At 38.4% G+C, this 18,563-nt stretch overlaps 1 protein-coding gene across 1 annotated transcript; it reads left to right on the forward strand.

Moving 5' to 3' along the window:
- Window positions 1-1,738: 1,738 nt before the first annotated feature.
- On the forward strand, window positions 1,739-17,622 carry LOC143890067 (phenylalanine ammonia-lyase-like). Its single transcript, XM_077394610.1, has 2 exons — window positions 1,739-2,251; window positions 15,492-17,622. The coding sequence occupies exons 1-2, from the start codon at window positions 1,845-1,847 to the stop codon at window positions 17,239-17,241; spliced, it is 2,157 nt and encodes a 718-aa protein (XP_077250725.1). The 5' UTR covers window positions 1,739-1,844; the 3' UTR covers window positions 17,242-17,622.
- The last annotated feature ends 941 nt before the right edge of the window (window positions 17,623-18,563 follow it).

Below are 18,563 nucleotides of genomic sequence, written 5' to 3' on the forward strand. Positions count from 1 at the left end.
TGGACGTAAAACAAATTTACATCCATTTTTTCACTTAAAACTCAACTCAACTAAGCCTTTGTTCCAAACTAGTTGGGGTCGGCTAATGAATCCTTTAGAAAATTTTCATGTTTTCTATAGGATTCATTTCATAGAAAAGTGGCAAAGTTTATGGCAGGCTGCCAACCAACTAGTTAAAATGGACATAAAAACAAATTTCTTTTACTCTCGTTTTTAAGTCAAAAAACTGACATAAAATTTCTTTTAAGCCCATTTTACCTCAGAAAAAACATAGCCTTAACATAAAATATTGTAGGTATAGAAGCAGACCCATAATTTTCTATTAGCAAAAATCAATATGCCAAAAAAAAAAACATAACAAAATAAAACAGCAATAATTATACCTTTCTCCTCTAGACTTCTTAATTGGTTTTATTTTGTTTTCTTACAAAAGCAAAACCCTATAGAAGAAATTGTAACCACAAGCAAAGCCAGGATAACAAGCAATATATATATAAGAACAGATCACATCCCAAAACCAATGTGGAAGCCTCAAGCCCTCTGCCATAAGTTGGAAATAAATTAAATCAGCCAAGAAGAAATAAGAAACGAGATTTAAGGAAACCAAAACTTATTTGTCGACCTAATTTGAAGGACTTTAGAAGGAAAACAAATTCCCCATCTCAAACAACTTCTCTCTTTCATCTCAAAAGCAACAAAAACCACAAGGCATCTTAGGGTGTGTTGGGCAACTATTCTTTTACGAGATTTCCCCCTTTTTTAGGGGTGGAAAATGACGAAAGCCAAAAAAATCTAAAAAATCATGTTCGGCTGTGTGACCCGCTAAGGTCCGTTTAAAAAACTTCTGCTACTTTTTCGACTAAAAAATAGGATTCCTCGAAGCAATAAATAACCGTTTCTAAAATTTCTCATCACTCCGTTTCCACCCGATTCTTTAGACGAGAATGAGAAGTGTATAAAGAACTTATTAATAAACATATATAGAACTTATTAATAAACAATTATAAGAACATCTAAAAAATCAACACCTAAAATGAATAAAGAACTTATTAATAAACATATATAGAAACTATTTACTTCATCTGAAAACCACATAAACATAAATCTCATCCTTGAAATACTCCTAAGAAAATAGAATATAGAATGATGAGATCTGGTTGGTTGGTTTTAGCAACAGGGAAGCAAGCCGTATTAAGATGGGGTTGGTTGGTTTTCCACCAACGAGGAACAGTTCAGAAAAAACATAAAAATAAAAACTAAAGAGAAAGAGAAAATTAAAAGGCTACTGTTATTTGCACTACCATTTTTTTGGTAATTGCACTAACTCACCTTGCCTTTTACTATTTAACCATCCATCAAAAGTAGTAACAATTCCCAAAAAAAACCTCTCATAAGTTAATTAAAATGGAAAAGGCAAGGTAAGTTAGTGCAATTATCAAAAAACAATAGTGCCAATATCAGTAGCCAACTAAAACCGTTGTAGTAGACGAGAAAATGCCACGTTGACCAAAATGTGAGGAGAAGTTCCCACCAACCACCTCTCTACCTTTGAAGAGTAAAAACCCTCGGGGCAATCTCATGCTTCTGTCACGCCACCATGGTAGCCACATGTCATCAGATCCCACCGTTCAATATCATAACGATCGGACGGTCGTGAACACTTCTCAACTAATCCCATAGCCAATTGGTACGTGGAATACCATATCTAATTATCTATATAAATACTCAAAACTAGGTGAACCAAACTCAAAGGAAATTCCATCGAATCTCAAATTTTCTTTCTCAAATCCATCCCATTTTTTTTCTAAAACACCTCATTTTGCAATATTCTTTGTGGGTTTTTCATGGAATTCTCAAAACCATCTCTTGAACAACTCCTTGAGAAGGACAATGGCAATGTCTCCATTGAAAGCTTATGTATGAAAGACCCTTTGAGCTGGGGAATGTTAGCTGAGTCTCTAAAGGGTAGTCATTTGGACGAGGTGAAGAGAATGGTTGAGGAGTTTAGGAGGCCAGTGGTGAAGTTGGAAGGTGCAACTTTGACGATTGCCCAAGTGGCGGCCGTGGCCCACGAATCGAACGTTAGAGTGGAGCTTTCGGAGTCGACGAGGAGTGGGGTCCGGGCGAGTAGCGAATGGGTGATGGAGAGCATGAACAAGGGGACAGATAGCTATGGAGTCACTACAGGGTTTGGTGCAACTTCACATAGAAGAACAAAGGAAGGAGGTGCCCTCCAGAAGGAACTTATTAGGTAAAAAGTACTGCTCTAATCATGTTTACAATTACTTAATCATTACACCTCTTAGTTTTTAATCTTTCTCTCTCCCTACAACTTTAAATTAGTGAAAAGTTTTATGCAGTGTTTGTCATGGGAGTGAAAAGTTTTATGCAGTGTTTCAAAATGTGGATGTGGGTCAAAAAAATGCGGCCAAAGCAAATCCTAGTTGACTTAGCATGATGCGGTTGAGTACTCGGGTTATGCTTTTGAGTACTCGCTGATGGGTCATAACTCGGAAGAGTCAAAGGATTTTTTATTGATTTTATGTTAGGTAAAATAGCACTCACCGCCAACATTTTAGAGGACAGAACGCGGCTAAGATAAAAGGGAGTCGGGTAGGGGGAGGGAGCTTTGAAACTATGGTTTTAAGAAGGAAAGATATTCCTGAAAAAAACATATATAGGGCTTAGTGGATCCATTGATCCTGACGGCAACCATAATTAGTAGAGCGAGAACGCATAAATTTAGCTTTTCGTGGTGGAACACAACACTTTTGGTTGCCCAATAAGCAGTCTTAATCAACTAAAAATAATCCACAGAAGACGTTTTAATAAACAGTCTCATTCAACTAAAAAAATCCAGAGAAGACGTCATAACGTCTAATGCATTGAATCGTTCAAACTTCAAAGAGAAGAAAGATATGAAAATCAAAGGGAGCTGGTGGATATTTGACTAAGCAAGAAAACTGAATTATCATGTAATTACACTGAGCTAATCACCACACTCAAAACTTCAATAGATTATAAACTTTTCTATCAATTATGTGTGGAATTTGAATCAACAAATGTACTATACACTGCAGAGAAAAATAAATAAACCCAAAAAAGATCGGATAATCGGATCTTTAACCGTTATCTTCGACGTCCAGTTGAAGAATTCCGCTTCATTTGAGAGGAAAAGAGGTTATCTTTCTATCATGGAGAATCAAATTGATTCTTTCTGACATTTCTATCTTGGCACTGAGTAGATGAGATGGAATATCCCACCTAGGGGTGGCAAAATTGGCCGAACTGAACCGGAACCGAGCCGAAACCAAACCGAAAATTTGGTTTCGGTTTGGGGATCAAACCGAACCGAAACCGAATATTTCCAATTATTATGAGTAAGGGGTGGCAAAATTGGCGGAACCGAACTGAAAATTCGGTTTGGGGGTCGAACCGAACCGAAACCGAACCATTACCACCCTAATCCCACCTAATAAGCTTTGTAAAACTGCTTAGAATATCCATCTATTTAAGGGGCTGCTGTTTGTGGACCCCGATCCGAGGACGGTGGGGAAACGAGTCCCTAACACCCTCTGGATCATCCACGTGTGAAGGAGAGCTCTGCCAAGAAACTCTCAAAACGGATGCCACCCTCATAGCATAGTACGAGTTGCGATATAAAAAGAAAGAGATACATCCTGATCGGGAGCCAAGGCTCGAAACCGAGATGTACCTAAAAATAACTCAGAGTCGTCATCCATGGATAAGCCATGGAACCCCAAAATTAATTCCTCTGTGCAATGGATAACCAGAAATATATATGGGTTCGTGCCTGATTACGAATGGAGAAGGTCTGAATAGCACCCCAATTCGTCCGAGTGCAAGCACTTGGTCTCTTATGCCATTTTTATTAACTCCAAAGAAGTTTGGGTAAAACTCATGTGAAATGAGAACAAATATCCCTGAGTGAACGTCTACCTAATCATGCATGACTCGGGGATGAAATAATAAGCACACATAAAGTAAGATAAAAGATGTGTCACCTAATGACAATTAGGTTGCGAGTAACATGCCTAACTGGTGTCTAAGTTCTGATGTGCAAACACATGCATGCTACAGCTAAAGGCATAGGATCAGTACAAGAAAGTAAGAAAACATAACAAAACACACAATAACAAAACAACAAATCCTAAGACTCTAAATGGTTTACTCGAGTCTTCGGATGGTCTGATGTTCATCCAAAGAAGCCTACGTATCCCCGCCTCCACAAGAATCAGAGTCACGTAGTTCTTCGCACCTATTCTAAGCTATGATGCCTAAGACACCTAGACCTCTATCCTAGACTCGATCTAAAAGACCGGACCAGTTGTTAAAATTTCTTGTACGATTATTTAAATTCCAGTGAATTGTGAATTTTAGGACACCCTATATGCTTTAACTAAATGCAGATTAGCCCTAAGCTAATGCAGGTGGTTCCTACAACCTACGTGTAACTAGGCTATGTTTCCTAAGAAAAACAAAGGGTTGACTAACACATCTTATTCTAGTCATCACTCGGCGATGTGGATCGCCGACTGACCAGACGGAGGCGCTCCTATAACTCTAGGACAAACCCCTAACTCTAAAGTAAGTACACAACAAACAAACAAACAACCTAACAAGGAGAAACTCCTAACTCTAAAACTCTCTATCTAGGAGAAACTCCTAACTCTAGAGGAAGAGCTTTTCTAAATCAAGGTTTTAAAGATGTTTATTCAAAAAAGGTTTAAAATGTTATTTACAAAAGTTTTGGCTGGACTTGGGATATAAATCCCAAGCTGCACTACGTACATCGTGGAAGAGGATCAAGCCAACGTAGTTCGAAATCGAACTCTCCTAACTACCACTAAAACTTAACACTTTAGATTTTTTTAAAGGTTTTCGAATGTTTTTGATGTTTTAAATTTCTAATGTTTTTGAGTTGTAAGTGTTTTAACATGTTTTTGAATTTTAAGGTATTTCAATATTTTTGAATTTTTAAATGTTTTAACATGTTTTTTGGATTTTAAATTTCTGATTTCATTCTTTTGGTCAAAGACCGGAGGGAATAAACAAAGCAAAACCCTAGGGCCAAATCCTAGGGCAAATAGGGGAAACCCCTAAACAAGGTAAACTAATGATCAAGGATAAAGACAACGATCTAAGATCCCAAAAGGTAAAGCTCTAATGAGACTGTGCTAATCCTTAACAAACAAGAATGATGACAACACTAAGGAGAAACTCCTAAAAAAAAACAACTATAGAAAAGGGGGAAATGAGTCAAAGACTCTCTAATACCGCTATCAAAGGACGAATGAATCAAAGACTCTCTAACAATGCCGTCCAAAAGACGAGTGAGTCAACGACTCTCTAATAAAAACCACTAACGAAGATAAATGAGCCAAAGGCTCTCTAATACTACAACTTAAAGGAGGAATGAGTCAAAGACTCTCTAAAAGGAGCTGCTCTAATATAAGGCTGTGTAAGCCTTCTAAAAATGGAAACCCTCTAAATGAGACAAGGCTTGTCTCCAAATAGGGGCTCTATAAATGAGGCAAGGCATTCTATTGATTTGGGGCTAGTTGTTGATTCTATAAGAAATACTCATCATTGATTGAGCTATGTTATGAGCATAATGGTCATTCTGTCGTTGATATTACCCCATTCTAGATTTCGTGTGCTCTAGCATCAATTGAGTAACAGCAACATTGATCTGATAGTTGCGCTTGTCCTTTTCAAAGTGTCATTTTTGCTATTTTCAATAGGCGAAGAAACATGGTGTAGTGCTTGTGTTGTCACTTGCTAGTTGTGGTAAGTACACCAAGTCTGCTTGTTTTTTCTCATTATTCCTTGAATTGTCTTAACCTCAAACAAATTGCTGCTGGTCTTGCTTTTCATTGATGTATCGGGCGATGAAGGCGCTAGCCCAAGCCCATCTTCAGGGGACTTGCTTAGTCCAAGTAGTGTTCCCCTCCTTTTTATAGTAGACTTTACTAGTCTTTTAGACACCGATAGAAATTAGACCCCTACTAGAAGACATGCCATGTCTCATTAGGTCATGCTCCTTTGGAGACAAGCCTCATTTAGAGCCTACCCGCAGGGAGGTTGCCTTGATTTTGACAGATAGTGTACCCATAGGATCATAATACTCACATGACTCAAACCTTACCGAAATATCTGCAGAATCTCTGAAAAGCTAAAACCAATGAAAGAATAACAACCATACCAGCGATATATGCGACCCAATCAATGGAAGTACAACCATCAAAACAAAGATATAACTCTATCAATTATGTAATGTTCACTAATATACTCAAATCAATTAGGGAATCAGCATTAGAATAGTAAAAAAATTAAATCACTGATGGAAAATCAACGAAATCATCAATAAATTCAAATTCACACAAGAATAACTATCACACTAGTAAGATGATCTAATTAACGACAAGGCTTATAGAATCATCAATAGACTAATATTCATGAAAGAACTATTGCCAAGCAAATGCTACAAATCAATCTCATCTGAACAATTCACATACCATAGAAATGAAAACTAATGCACAAAAGAAATTACCTGAATCGAGAATATCCTTTACTAATGATACAAGCTGAAGCCAAAGATGCCACAGATGACAGATCGACAGCCGGATCTCATGAGATCATAGAGATCAATGAATTGATTGAAGAAAATGAATCGCACTGGCCTCTTTCCCTCTCTAATTTTCCACAGATCTCCCTTCCTATCTTGCTCTCTGATATGATGTCCTTCAATAAGCAGATCCACGAATAATAGTCAAATTCCAAGCAGATCCTCTACAATGATCAATCTCAATGGACAATAAATCAAATCCAAGGTAGTCAAAGTTCGATCCAAGATTTCCAAGGTAGATCTATGATTCCGGTTAAGGAAAATGGCAGATCAAGGTTCCAATATTTGGATCTAGGATCTCTGGTTCAAATTGGCCGGAGCTTTGATATCCTTGCCGGAGAAAAGATAAGAGACTAGTGTTTAGATTTGGGAAAATATAGGGAAAAAATCTAAGATCTAAAGTTTAAAAGGTTGCACAGAGATCAACGAAACAAAGAGAAGAAGAGATAAAACAGAACGGCTGGAAATTAGCCGGAAAACCTAACCGGAGATCAGAACCTTACCGGAGAAAAGTAGATCGGATCTTAGCCAGATTTGATCGGAGAAGAAGAAAAACCGAGGGTTAGAGCTTCAGACGAAGGTTTCTAGATCCAGATCTACTCTCTCCCTCTCTCTATTTTCAGATCCGAGCTTCCCTCCAACATTGGCCGGAATCCGGCAAGGGCTTGATCGGAGGAGGAGATTTTGCCAGAAATTGGCCGGACATTCAGCAAGGTGATCGGAGAAGAAGAAGATGAGTTCATAGCGAGAGACGATGAAGAGGTCGCGGATCGGAGGTGGAGATCAAGCTCTCCTCTGCAATTTCTCTTCTTCTCCCTTCATTCTCCCTCTCTCGGTCTCTCTTTTCTCAGATCTAAGATCTAAGTTCTAAGATCTGAGATCTGATATAGCAATGGTCGGCTGGAGCTTGCCCGGAGCTCCGATGAGGATGATTGGAAGAGAAAACTCGAGAAATGGAAGTAGAGTTTAGATCTTAGAGTTTTAGAAAAAGAAACTGGAAGTAATGGTTGCTGTGATGAAGGTGGGCAGAAGTGGCTAACAATGATAGGATGGATTAAGGATCGACCGGATTTCGGTCGGATCTCACCGGAGAAGACGATCGGGAAAAGGGAAAATGGGTTTTTTCTCTCAGATCTCTTCTCTCTCTCTCTCTTTCTGTAAAAACGAGAAAAATGAGCTCCTCTCTTTTTTCTTTTTTTTCGCTGCTTTTTTATATATATATATATCACTTGGAGGCTGCAGATATTGGCACACCCCAATTGATGGGCGCACCAAAACTGATGGGCGCGCGAATTTGATTTGACTCCAGCCAGGCTAATGCACCTCCCTTTTTCCTTTTTACATACATGATATTCCTACCCTCCCATTTTTACTGGACAGCCCTCTTATGCAGATAGTTCACCCCTCTTTTCATTCACATTTCCATTCTTTATTTGGTTCGCTTGCTAGGTGCAAGCGCTTAGACCTCGACAAAACTTTGCAGGGACCCTGGTGGGACCCTAACCTATCCTTGGATGAAGATTGGGACCCTAATGAACTGATTTGGCAAGCTTTCGATCAAACAAATTTAATAAGGGAGCGGTCAAAATGGGGTGTCTACACTGTTAGATCAAATATCAAGGGTGGTGCCTTTTTCAAGGTGGGCCTCACCCATTCTCTCACAGCCAGTACTCCCTCAGTCCCTCCCTTCTCTAATTGATCATGAATCCTTAGCTGGACCCAATTATGAACACTTGAGATCTTTGAAGAAAGTGCACACCCAATTATGAACGCATGAGGTCACTTTATTCAAAGATCCAAACCGTTCATTTGTTGCGACCCACCGTACAGGCCTTGCCCAAAAAATTATATCCCTACTATGATCGTAACTCTTCAAACTATAGAGATTTTTATATGCCCAAAAAATAGCTACTTTTTCTAATCTCGTTAGTGATAACAGAAATATAAATTATGGCATTAAATTATCGAATTCCTTTCTATACACAGAAATACAGTGTATGTTACCCTTTCTCTTTAAAAGGAGCTATACACAGAAGCTGCATGTATAGAGGGGGACACGTGGCAGCACCACAAAATTTTAAGAAAAATAAAAAAAGCCTGGGCTTTTCCTCCCAGCTTATTATAGTAGATATAATTAGATATTAATGTCATGATTCCAACTTTTGTGCTGTGGGCTGTGGGTGTTTTGACTGTCCAAGTCAGGAATGGGAATTGGCATCCTACTCTGATTCCATTGTAAACAAATAAAGAAATTATTAAAATAAAAAATTAATTTGAAAAATTGTAACAAATATTTCATCTTGAACAGGGCAGAATTAGAATTACAACTCTTGGGCAAGAAACAGATCCCGACATATTCCCCTTTTAATTCCACCCAACTGTTATTTTTTGAACCGAATATCATTTTCTCTACATAATCATATTTCATAAGAATTGTAATATTTCATAATCACCGCGACTTATTGGTGATTATGAGAGACCTAATCTTTCATTTTATGATTTTAGAGATATTGGAAAGGGGAAATTATGTATTTTATGTTTGGGACCCACATGTATGTATGTCGTATGACATATAGTGGTGACCATTCATTTCACGGTCAAAACATTTCTTTGGTGTTTAGAGTACTCCGACAAAATAAATGGCTAGAATTTTATTTTTTTGAGCTGGTTAAAAAGGCTAGAAAGTTGCAGAGTAACGTGGGTCCCACCCTAGACAATGGATATGTATGGTGATAGGAACAGTTCATCTGTGGGGTCCATCCAGGTTGCCCAATAAATGTCATGTTTGTAGGGTGGGCTAATTTCCCAAAGATGGTTCCCCAAAGATTATTAGGCCATATGATATCACATTTTATTGAGGTTATTGAATTCTTAATATAAATGTAAGAGGAAAATTTTAAAAGTAAACATCTCATAATCCAAACCATGAGTCTCTTACACATATGTATGCTATATCAGACTCAAGCTTGATCATTAAGATCATATCTCAGCAATTATCATTTGGGTAGTGAACTCATACGTTGAAGTGATCGATTGTAATCTCTATTTTTACCGCATAAAAACTTAGTCAAAATAGCATATATTGTTTACATGAGTCGTGCTCACACATACCTGAGTGTTGTTTTGTTGGAAAATTTAAAGAATTTGAAAAATCAAAAGTGCTTTTGCCTTGTCTTTAAAATTTAGAGGGAAAGATTCAAAATTTGATTTCCCTTTTATTTCAAAAGCTAATGACTTTTGACTGCTTTTTTGGGTTTAAATGAAAAAAAAAAGATTTTTTAATGCCCAAAACGGTTTCCATTTTACCCCATTAATTGCTAAACGTTTTTTTTTTAATGGCACCCCAAACGGTTATGATAATAACACCTATTAAAGTTGCAAAACCGTTTCATCTCCAATGGTCACAGATATGAATGTTGGAAGAGAAACGTTCAAGGCTTTTAATGGTGGCTTTTCTCAACATTAATACCCATTATTGGTGGCTCTTTCCAACAGACACTTTGTGGTCTATAAAAAGAAGAGGAGAATACGGTTTGGGTAAGGCTAAGAGTTTTTGGGGTCTACGTTTGGAGTGGCTTTTGCCAACAGAAAAATAAAGAGGTTTACACAGAAAAAGGTTTATGTTATCTGGTTTTGCTTCATTTCCTTCCTTTTGTTCCTTCCGTGTCTGAGCACAGTTCTAAGGTGGTTCTAGGTGGACCAGTCAGCGAGTGCACATGGACTGGAGCCATATTTGGTTGTTTTATCTTAGAGCGTCGATTCGTGGATCCCGGTTGCACCGGTAGGGGGTGGATATGATTCTTAAGGAGAGTGACCAGTGGCATGACTCAGCCTTCTCTCTTCGAATCTGGTTTTTTCCAAACGTTTTTCCATCAAAAGAAATAAGTGCAATATGTTTTCCATGTTTTATTTCAATTATGGTTTAATTTATAATACATGGATTTTTTGCTTCGACTTGCACTGTTTTGAGGTCGAGTAACATGTTTTCGTTTCAAGTAATATGTTTTGGATTCAACTAAGCCATATATCATTCTTTCATTATTTGTTTATAAGATCTGTAGAAATCTGATCCGTCTATTTTATCCAACAGTCTTAAGAATCATATTTGGGCTTCTTAAGATATGGATTCTTTCCAACAAACTTAAGAATCGTTGTATTTCAGATTTACTACTTCTCTTATAAGGGTCAAACTTGTTATTGATCTATGATCTATGGCTTTCTAAAAAAAACCCAATTTTGGTGCAAACAAAGTCAAAAGATATGTTCAGATTTCTCAAAAGAAAAAAGAACATTTTAATGATTTTTAGCCTCATGTTATGATGTTGATTGTTGATCCGTTTATGTTTGCTCTTTAAAACATGGAAAGTTCCATAATTTATTTCAATTACAGTTTTAAAATTTTACATGCTTGGATGAAATTCATATGATGTTGTTTTCATCATTTAGTTAAAACTCTTTTGATGTTTGGAAGTAAATGGATCACATGGATGGGGTTTGGGAAACACCTTGTTTTTAAATTGGTGTAAAAACCCATCTCTTATTTGGTTTGGCAAATTAAAAGGTTGAGTGCCTTATGACTCAATATTGTTTTTGCACCTAAACTAGTAGATTATATTTGTTTGCCTTTGATGATGGATTTTCTTATTGTATCTTTATACAATTGCCTCAACATGTTAAATTTCTGTTTTAAGAAATTTTATTGGTTTGTTGATAAAAGAAAAGGGAATTCATGGTTGATCATCATAGGGGCTTGATATTTGGACTGTTTGCGGTGGCTCATAAAATCAGTAGCCTATGTTTTGATATCAACACCCATTTATCTAGTTAAATGTTTTGACACTCATTTGTTTTGGTAATGGTACATGGTTAAAAAAATGGGGCTTGTCAAGTGTTTGCTAAAATGCCTTTAAGAGATAAGCATGTCTTGTTGAATGCTTGTAAATGAATCTAATGGCAATATAAGTAATGATTTATTTTCAATGAGAAAAAATCTGCATTACTTGAATGGGAATGCTATATAGTTCATATACTATCAAAGTTTAAAGTTCTTGTTCTTGTTAAGGAACTTGGTGTATTGTCATTATGTATTAGAAATTATGTTTTATATGTACTATGGCATGGGAACTCTAAGAGCCAAATTGGGTTTGGCATTACCCTAACTAGTTCATTCCATCTAAAGAAGAATTGATGAAATTCATCAATATAATGCATGTTAAAATGTCAATCCAATTTTCTGTATTTTTTTGGAAAATAAGTAGATTTGGCATATTGGAATACAATTTGAATATTATATGCATTATGTACCTATTACATACATATTCTGCAGATTGTAGAATGTAAGTCCATAAAAATACTTATATGAAGATTGGACAATTGAGTGCAATTACATATGCAATGATGCATGTAGTGTATGGACATGACTTTAAATTCTTGGTTGAGAGGCTAACCATAATTTTTGGAGTATGGAGGCTTAAAATGTAAATTCCATATACTCACTTATGGTTTGTTGCCTGATAGGTACATGTGTACATTAGATTGGGATGGATTGTACCTGGTAACTCAGAATTGAGAGGTAATTGTTCAAATTGTGGGGGTCCTACTGTTCAAGAAGGCTAGGTTGCGCTAATTGGATCTCTAATTGAGAGAATCCAAGTATACCAATGGGTACTTATCCATCTTAAGTGGTGGAGCGATTTCATGAAAATCGGTTACACCTATGTGTTGTAAAAGTCCCACTATATGATAGTAAGATTATAATAGCCTTATCTCTAACGGGAGGTAGAGCCAAATGGCACAAGTTATGTTTTTGTGGTAGATGAGCTGTTATGGCCAAGATGGTTCCCTCGATAGTGACTGCCAAAAATGCTTTAGCCAAGGCCAAATGTAAGACCTTAAATGGCAAAAAGTGCATGTTTGCCTAAGGCATAAGTTGGTAAAGCATATGAGGGACAGTAACACTCGACCTTGTAAAGGCAGAGAGGAGTTTGCAGATCCTCTGGTAGAGCGACATACAGCGGTGTATAAGGCATCAGAAAGGAATGGGGTTAAAGCCCAAGGCATTAACCATTAGTGATGGACACCCAACCTATGTGAAAGGAGATCCCTAGAATTAGGTTCAATGGGTACTAACAAGTCACCGGATGGTTTGTTAACACTATCACCCCCTACTCCTAGATGCCAAATGTTGAAGGATAGTGTTCACTGCAAATGCGGTAGGATGAGTTTGAGACTCTTAATTAGTTCATAACCGTAATTGGGTGGTGTGTTACTTGCAGTGCACACTTGATGACTGACCTAAGTGAATGTGGAGGTGAGGCCGCTTCCTATGAAAATTTAACGGGTAATTCTCTAGAACATTAATGAGAACCAAGAGGGGAACAAGGCCAAAATGTTCCAATACTGTGAATGAATCACCAAGGAATCGAAGGTAGGGTGTGGGTAACAGGTTAGCCAGTTACACCTACGAGAAAGGGTTAAAGGAGTCTAACTCTACCCGTATTCGGTAACGTAATCTGTTTATCCTAAATATCGGTTGAAGTCCAAAAGACACCGGTATGAATTCACTTTATTTTTTTAATGTGCTCAGATGCTTCCGTTTTTAAACTCTAACTGTATTTTGAATCTTGTGGGGGATTGTTGGAAATTTTAAAGAATTTGAAAAATCAAAAGTGCTTTGCCTTGTCTTTAAAATTTATAGGGAAAGATTCAAAATTTGATTTCCCTTTTATTTCAAAAGCTAGTGACTTTTGAGTGCTTTTTGGGTTTAAATGCAAAAAAAAAGATTTTTTAATGCCCAAAACGGTTTCCATTTTACCCCATTAATTGCTAAATGTTTTTTTTTTAATGGCACCCCAAACGGTTATGATAATAACACCTATTAAAGTTGCAAAACCGTTTCATCTCCAACGGTCACAGATATGAATGTTGGAAGAGAAACGTTCAAGGCTTTTAATTGTGGCTTTTCTCAACATTAATACCCATTATTTGTGGCTCTTTCCAACAGATACTTTGTGGTCTATAAAAAGGAGAGGAGAATACGGTTTGGGTAAGGCTAAGAGTTTTTGGGGTCTACGTTTGGGGTGGCTTTTGCCAACAGAAAAAGAAAGAGGTTTACACAGAAAAAGGTTTATGTTTTCTGGTTTTGCTTTATTTCCTTCCTTCTGTTCCTTCCGTGTCTGAGCACAGTTCTAAGGTGGTTCTGGGTGGACCAGTCAACGAGTGCACGTGGACTGGAGCCATATTTGGCTGTTTTATCTTGGAGCATCGATTCGCGGATCCCGGTTGCACTGGTAGGGGGCGGATGAGATTCTTAAGGAGAGTGACCAGTGGCATGACTCAACCTTCTCTCTTCGAATCTAGTTTTTTCCAAATATTTTTCCATCAAAAGAGATAAGTGCAATATGTTTTTCATGTTTTATTTCAATTATGGTTTAATTTACAATACATGGATTTTTGGCTTCAACTTGCACTGTTTTGAGGTCGAGTAAAATGTTTTCGTTTCAAGTAATGTGTTTTGGGTTCAACTAAACCATATATCATTCTTTCATTATTTGTTTATAAGATCTGTAGAAATCTGATCCGTCTATTTTATCCAACACTCTTAAGAATCATATTTGGGCTTCTTAAGATATGGATTCTTTCCAACATGTTTTCTTGTATATATACTTATATTGGCACTACCATATTTTGATAATAGGACTGCTAGCAAAACGGGATTTTGTTTGGAAAATAGAGATGAAACCCTATGTTACGACATATTCGCAAGAAGACAAGAAGTGAGCTTGAATCCCCACAAAATGCAAAAAACACTATGGAAATTAGGGCTGCAACTCGGGTCGGGCGGGTCGGGTTTTCGGAAAACTCACGATTCCCAAACCCGGCCCTACCCATGATAAATCTCGGGTCGGGTTTTTTCACGTTGACGCAATTTTTTAAGGAAAATTCTTGTTTGGTAAGGCAACTCAACTCATAGAAGTAGAAATTACACTCACATTACACTTGAATCAAACAATGATGTAATTGCACTCACATTACACTTGAATCAAACAATGTCGTAATCAAACAATGTTGTAATTACAATCAAACAATGCTGAATCAAACGCTTGAATCAACTCAACTCATAGAAGCAGAAATTACACTCACATACAATAACAGTGGGTGCGTGGGTTTTCACTTTTAACTTTTAACTAACAATAGAAAAAAATGAACATACTATAACTTATGTAACTTGGGTCGGGTCGGGTCGGGCCCCTTCAAACCCGGCTCGACCCGAGATTCATGCGGGCTTTTGAATGCTCAACCCGGCTCGACCCGAAACCCATGAAACCTGAACCCGACCCAGGTTATTTTCGGGTCGGGTCGATGCGGGTCGGGTAAAACCCGGCTCGAGTTGCAGCCCTAATGGAAATGATCAAATTATCGGTCAATTCCACTTTTGTCAATCAATTCACGTTTTAGAATTTTGATAATGGGGGAAACTCACCATGTCCTTTCCTTTTTAATAAGCTACTTAAGAGGTTTTTGGGGAATTGTAATAGCCTGGCTAATAAATAATAAAAGGCTATTTGTCTGTGTTACAACTGACAAGATGGTCAAAAGCTCACAAAAAAAGTTACGAAACAAAGAAAAGTGTGCCCACACAAAAAGTGGGGTACAAATATCTCTAGTAAAAATGGTCCAAGGCTTCATGAACTGGAATAACGAATGTACAAATTTTGTGTGTCTCGTGTCATTTGCGATTAGATTTGGTTTGCATTTTCCTCTTTCATTATTATTCTTATTCATATTGTTATTATTGGGTGCTGATTCTGTTTGTGCATTGGAATATTCCTTGTGACAACAGATTCCTCAACGCCGGAAAATTCGGCTCCAGGCCGGAATCCGGTAACACATTGCCTACCCCAGCCACCAGAGCGGCCATGCTAGTCAGAATCAATACCCTACTCCAAGGTTACTCTGGTATCCGATTTGAGATCATGGAAGCAATCACTAGCCTTCTCAACCACAAGATCACCCCATGTTTACCCCTAAGGGGAACGATCACGGCATCGGGCGATCTCGTCCCTTTATCCTACATTGCTGGGATCCTCACCGGACGCCCAAATTCCAAGGCCGTTACATCCGATGGGAAACCGATCGATGCCGACGAGGCATTCCGACTCGCTGGAATCCCTAACGGGTTCTTCGAATTGCAGCCCAAGGAGGGGTTCGCACTCGTAAATGGGACCGCGGTTGGGTCCGGTCTAGCATCTCTAGTGTTGTTTGAAACAAATGTACTCGTGATCCTTTCGGAAGTCCTATCGGCGCTCTTTTGTGAGGTAATGCAAGGTAAGCCTGAGTTCACTGACCATTTAACCCACAAATTGAAGCACCATCCAGGCCAGATTGAGGCAGCAGCCATAATGGAACACATCTTGGATGGGAGCTCTTACATGAAAATGGCTCAAAAAATCCATGAACTAGACCCCCTCCAAAAGCCTAAGCAAGATCGATATGCGCTCCGAACTTCTCCCCAATGGCTCGGGCCACAAATCGAAGTGATCCGATCCTCGACCCGATCGATTGAGCGAGAGATCAATTCGGTTAACGACAACCCTTTGATCGATGTCTCAAGGAACAAAGCCCTCCATGGGGGGAATTTCCAAGGGACTCCGATCGGAGTTTCGATGGATAATACTCGCTTGGCAATCGCGTCTATTGGGAAGCTCATATTTGCTCAATTCTCTGAGCTTGTCAATGATTTTTACAACAATGGGTTGCCTTCGAATCTTTCCGGTGGAAGGAATCCGAGTTTGGATTATGGGTTTAAAGGGGCTGAAATTGCGATGGCCGCATATTGTTCAGAGCTGCAGTTCCTCGCGAATCCGGTGACTAATCATGTACAAAGTGCAGAGCAGCACAACCAAGATGTGAACTCATTGGGTTTGATCTCTTCAAGGAAAACAGCTGAAGCAGTTGAGATTTTGAAACTAATGTCATCAACATACTTGGTTGGACTTTGCCAAGCAATTGATTTGAGGCACTTAGAGGAGAATTTGAAGAACTCTGTCAAGAACGTTGTAACTCAAGCAGCTAAAAGAGTTCTAACCATGGGTGCTAATGGAGAGCTCCACCCCTCGAGATTTTGCGAGAAGGACTTGATCAAAATTGTCGATCGCGAGTACGTATTTGCATATGCTGATGATCCGTGCAGCTTAACATACCCTTTAATGCTTAAATTACGGCATGTTCTAGTCGAGCACGCTTTGATCAATGGTGAGAAGGAGAAGGATTCGAGTACATCCATCTTCCAAAAGATAAGTGCTTTCGAAGAGGAGATCAAGACCCATTTGCAAAAAGAAGTTGAGAATGTAAGAATTGCTTATGAGAATGGGAATTTGGCGATTCCGAATAGGATCAAGGAGTGTAGATCATATCCATTGTATAAATTTGTGAGGGAAGCTCTCAATTCAGGATTTCTGACCGGTGAGAAGGTGCGATCGCCGGGGGAGGAATTTGATAAGGTGTTTACAGCTATCAGTGATGGGAAAATGATCGATCCGCTGCTCGAATGCCTCAGAGACTGGAATGGTGCTCCTCTACCCATCTGTTAGTACTATTTCTATTGGGCAAATATGTGGGCCTCACAGGTTTCTGACACGCCTACGATCCTCATCGCAATGTTTTTTTTTTTCTATTTTCTAGCATTGTTTCTCTTTTCTCCTCTGTTCATGTCCTCTATTTGGACAGAGTTCTGGCAACTGTGCCGGAGATTGGATTTCATGGATATGAATGTCTCTATTGTTCAATGTCGTCTTCTTTTTGATGCAAGGTGAAATGTAGTGTGTTAATAGGGACTTCTTTCAAAATAAGGTGTAAACATTATTTTCTTCTACTGCATACATTGTTCCTTATCCAAAGAGAGGAAGAAGACTGATGTACTTACATGGGAAACCTTGGGTTTTATATTGCATAGTGGGTTCATGTTTGCTTGTTTTCTGGATTTTCTTTCTATTTCTTGGCCCTGTGTTAGTACTCAATTGCTCAAAAAATCCCATTGGACGTGATCCTGACCATTTAATCAAGAGTTTGCAAATGAATTCCCTTCAAAAGAATATTGGCAGGAATCCACATTAAACGGCCAAAACTACATGTGAATCAAAAACTAGAGGATCAAATCAGCATTGCTAAGATATAAGATGAACACCATAGAAAAGGGGGAAGTGATACATTGGCCCCCTTTTCTTCCGCGCCCTATTGTGTATTTATGATTCCTCTTTTTACACTACACGGGAGGTGGCCAAATATATAGCAATTCCCCAAGAAAATGCAGTCAGGCTGAATCAAAGGAGGGCCCCAACTTTCACAGGTTATATTAGAAAACAATACTAGAAGATATGCTTGTTTTAGTATTATACTAGGCAGCCACTCTCATGTTGCCACATGTACCAAAGTAGGTGCGGGGCTGCTTGATTGTCACCGGGGCCGGAGCCACGTATGTAATAAGGGGGCAGCTGCCCCCATGAGTTGAAAAAAAAACTAAATAAAGTACATGTTTTAAAAGTTTTGGAAAAGTTTTTCTATGCTTTTCTAGAAAACAACAGTTGAAAAGTAGCAAAATATAAAAATAAAGTAGGACAATGATACTTTCCGTGGATCATGAGATTGGCTCACTGCACGAGGATAAATTCTCCACTTTTGAAGTTTTCCTTTACCTTTGAAACTTAAAGGAAAACGTCAAGGACTCAGTGGGGGTGATTTTATCCATCAAGGGGGAAATTGGGAAAATATCACTGCCCTAAAATAAACCCTAACTTGAAATTCACACTAAAAAAATAGAGTTCTTTTTTCCTTTCTCTGGAAACTACTCGCCCCTCCCACTCCCATGGTCCCACCGTCCCAACTCGGCAACTCTCAAGCCGTTCGATTCAACTTC

Source organism: Tasmannia lanceolata, unplaced genomic scaffold (assembly GCF_043159265.1).
Source record: "Tasmannia lanceolata isolate RefF3 unplaced genomic scaffold, GAP_Taslan_0.1 ptg000013l, whole genome shotgun sequence".
NCBI lineage: Eukaryota > Viridiplantae > Streptophyta > Magnoliopsida > Canellales > Winteraceae > Tasmannia > Tasmannia lanceolata.

Excerpts from the sequence above, each read along its gene's own strand:
- LOC143890067 (XM_077394610.1), top strand. The coding sequence starts at position 1,845 with ATGGAATTCTCAAAACCATCTCTTGAACAACTCCTTGAGAAGGACAAT. Across the intron at positions 2,252-15,491 it reads CTCCAGAAGGAACTTATTAG|ATTCCTCAACGCCGGAAAAT; the intron begins GTAAAAAGTACT and ends TTGTGACAACAG.